Below are 3349 nucleotides of genomic sequence, written 5' to 3'. Positions count from 1 at the left end.
CTGCCTGTCTGTCTGTCTGTCTGTCTGTCTCCCTGTCTGTCTGTCTGTCTGTCTGTCTGTCTGCCTGTCTGTCTGTCTGATGAACAGTTGGGTTATCACCTGAATTCTGATTGGCTGAAGTCTTTTAAAGGTTGTGGTTTTTGGACCTGAGCATCTTAGGAACAAACTCTGCAGCCTTTCTCTTCCTCTGGATGGCATTAATTTGTTCTCCAGTTCTAAAGTGAAGAACTTGGTGTTATTTAGGATCAGGATGTCTTTTAACCCCACATTAAATAATAATAATAATTATAATAATAATAGATTATAATGCCCTTTTCATGTTGAGATTCCAAAGGGCTACAAAGTGGTAAAAACAAAACACGCAGTTACAATAACTAAAATAAAAAAATAAAAGAGAATAAAATAAACATTTGTGAAAGTGAGCCAAAACTTTTACTAAAAAGAAACGTCTTGAGACCTTTTTTCAAACAGTCAGGGAGTCCGGGAGGACACCACAGCCGTGGAGCGGGTCCTGTCCCCCATGGTCCTCACTTCGGTTCTGGGTCTGTGGACAAGGTTTGAGTGGGAGGAGTGAGCGAGTTGTGTTTGTGGGTTGAGAAGCTCTTTGAGATTGGTAGGGATGTGTAAGGAGGGAACTCTTGTTCTCAATCCTGGTGGGAACAGGAAGCCAGGGCAGAGAGGGGAGGATGGTTGCACTCTCATCAGGATCCCAGCTGCTGAAGAATCGTGCCGTAGTCCAGTCTGGAGGAGACAAAGACATGGAGCAGCTTTTCAGTGTCAGAGAGAGGGAGAATGGGGCAGATTTTGGAAATCTTCTGCAGGTGATAGAAGGTCCTGCAGAGATGGTTGATATGAGATTCAAAAGTGAGCTGGGGGTCCATTTTAACGTCAAGACTTGTGAGTGCTGATAAAAGAGGAATATTGGTTATGGTTATGGATGGTGATTGGCTCTGATGAGGAGTGCCCACAAAGATGGCTTCAGTTTTGGAGCTGTTGAGTTGGAGAATATTGTGCTCCATCTACACCTTTATGGATGGAGCACAATATACCTTTAAGCTCCATCTGATATTAAAGATCTTATTGTTCTATATTTTCCTAACAGAGCACTTCACTCTGACTGCAGGTTTATTTGTGGTTCCTAGAGGTTCTAACAGGAGAACAGGAGGTGGAGCTTCCAGTTCTCAGGTTCCAGTTTCTGTCTGTCTCCTTTTAAAATGAATGATTATTTTATGGTTCTCTCCTCCTTTTACTGAATCATATCAGTTCAAAGATGTTGTCTATAAAACTGCAAATATTTGACACATTCCTCTGACGTGACAGCATCTCGGATCATGAAAGTCCTCAAAGTTCTCCACCATGTTTCTGTAGAGAACGTTAACGTTCCAGCTCTGAAAGAACAGACAGGAAGTGTGAGCTGAGCTTCAGAGTAAAAGCTCTAAACTTGAATAAAAATAAAACATTTCTAAGCTGTCATGAAGATGTTGTTGTAAATCTGAGGTGAAGATGAAACCTGGTCTGTTGTGACCTCTTGTGTTCACTCTGTTTCACCTGAAACACACCTTTACCTGCAGGAGAGCAAACAGCTGAGTCAGCAGCTCTGTTTGCTTTCTGGGCCGGTCAGCGCCGAACAGAGAAAACAGAATCTGACGTGTTAAACTCAGCTGCTCCACACGTCTCACATGGAGTTCAACCCTTTTCCTCTGAAGAAACCCACCTGAGGAGCACCTGAAACACACCTGAGAAGCGCTCTCTGCTGCCCCCTGCTGTCCACGCTGCTGCTCCAGCTTGAACTTTTCTTCAGATTTAAATGTTTTCACTAAAACAGGCTTAAAAGGATTTTTGAGGCAGAAATATTAAATATTAATTTTAAAGCTTTTAGTAAAAAACCAGTCTTCAGGTGAAAGGACAACAGGTGGACAGTTGCGTGGACAGGTCTCACAGGAATGGACAAGACAAAGGAGAAGAAAGTGGAGGTTCTGGTCCAACACCGGTACCGTTTTCAGGAAGGAGGAAGATCCTGGAGATCTTCATCAGTCTGAGGAGGCAAAAAAACCAAAACCGAATCTTTTAGTCAGAAACCAGTTTTATTACATTTATTTTCAGATTCATAACTTTATAAAAACTGTTTCTTTATTTGAAGTATTTCTGCTGAACACCTGGATCTGAGCCTCCTGATTGGCTGATCCGCTGCAGCCGGCTCCTTACCGGGACTTTACCGGTATCGGGACTCTGCTGGACTCTGGAGGTTCTGCTGGTTCCGTTCTGAGTCACAGTGAGGAAGGCCCCTCCCTCCTCCTCCTCCTCTTCCTCCTCCTCTCAGGGCGGGGTTCTTCTCGGTTCTGACTTCTCGCTCCAGTTTCTGACTAGTAAAAACCTTTCTCCTCTTCGCATTTTTCCCCTCCGAACCGAACCGAACCTCTGCGGCATCATGTCCGGCGTCGCGTCCACCCTGGCCAAGAAGCGGGCCCTGGCCGCCGGGTTCGGAACCAACTCTAACGCGGTTCGATACCTGAACCAGAACTTCGAGGCACTGCGGAGTCAGAGCCGAACCTCCGGACGGCTCTTCTGTGACCCGACGTTTCCCGCCGCGCCCGAATCTTTGGGCTTCAACGAACTGGGCCGGAACTCCTACAAGGTCCGAGGAGTCACCTGGAAAAGACCCACGGTAAGAACCGAGCCCGAACCGGGATGGGTTTCAGAAAAACTGGATCCTGGTTCCTGGTTCCCGGATCTGCTCAGATAAACCCAGGACAGGTTCTGATGGGTTTATCTGAGCAGATCCCGGACCTGGAGTCCAGTTTCTGCAAGAATAGGGACGATGGAACCCGGTGGGACCCGGTGGACCGGACCAGAGTCAGTCATGGACGTGTGGGGGTGTCCAAGGAGTCAAACGTCAGACAGCAGAACCAGAACCAGAACCAGTTCCCATCTGAGAAGAACATCAGGTCCAGAATCAGAACATCGCAGCTAAACCTGGTCCAGGGCGGTCCTGGCAGCCGCTGCTGATTGGCTCTGAGTTTCCATGGAAACGAATCCAGATCCTGTGTTGTCTGATGGTCTCTCGTGTCCCCCTTCAGGAACTGGTCTCCAACCCAGAATTCATCGTAGGCGGAGCCACAAGGACCGACATCTGCCAGGGGGCCCTGGGTGAGTTTTTCCTCAAATTCACAGACTGTGCCTGAACGCACCGCAGATTTAGACTGTTCCTGAATGCACCACAGACTGTCCCTGAACGCACCGCAGACTGACCCTGAATACACCGTAGACTGTCCCTGAACGCACCGCAGACTGACCCTGAATGCATCACAGACTGTCCCTGAACGCACCGCAGACTGACCCTGAATGCATC

At 47.6% G+C, this 3349-nt stretch overlaps 1 protein-coding gene and 1 long non-coding RNA gene across 2 annotated transcripts in view; one reads left to right on the top strand and one right to left on the bottom strand.

The window, feature by feature from the left end:
* Nucleotides 1-10: 10 nt before the first annotated feature.
* On the bottom strand, nt 11-2289 carry LOC119616895. The gene is made up of 3 exons (XR_005232966.1): nt 2157-2289; nt 1995-2035; nt 11-741 (listed from the first exon to the last, which is right to left on the bottom strand). It is a non-coding gene; the product is annotated as an uncharacterized LOC119616895 (long non-coding RNA).
* Nucleotides 2290-2305: 16 nt separating this feature from the next.
* Nucleotides 2306-3349, top strand: part of capn2b (calpain 2, (m/II) large subunit b) — a 17525-nt gene continuing 16481 nt past the window's right edge. The window contains exons 1-2 of the mRNA XM_017441335.3: nt 2306-2665; nt 3078-3147. Of these exons, the coding sequence (XP_017296824.1) occupies nt 2429-2665; nt 3078-3147 (307 nt within the window). The 5' untranslated portion in view covers nt 2306-2428. The remainder of the gene's footprint in view (nt 2666-3077; nt 3148-3349) is intronic.

This window comes from Kryptolebias marmoratus, linkage group LG3, assembly GCF_001649575.2.
Source record: "Kryptolebias marmoratus isolate JLee-2015 linkage group LG3, ASM164957v2, whole genome shotgun sequence".
NCBI classification, from domain to species: domain Eukaryota; kingdom Metazoa; phylum Chordata; class Actinopteri; order Cyprinodontiformes; family Rivulidae; genus Kryptolebias; species Kryptolebias marmoratus.
This window is presented reverse-complemented; position numbering and strand designations above follow the sequence as displayed.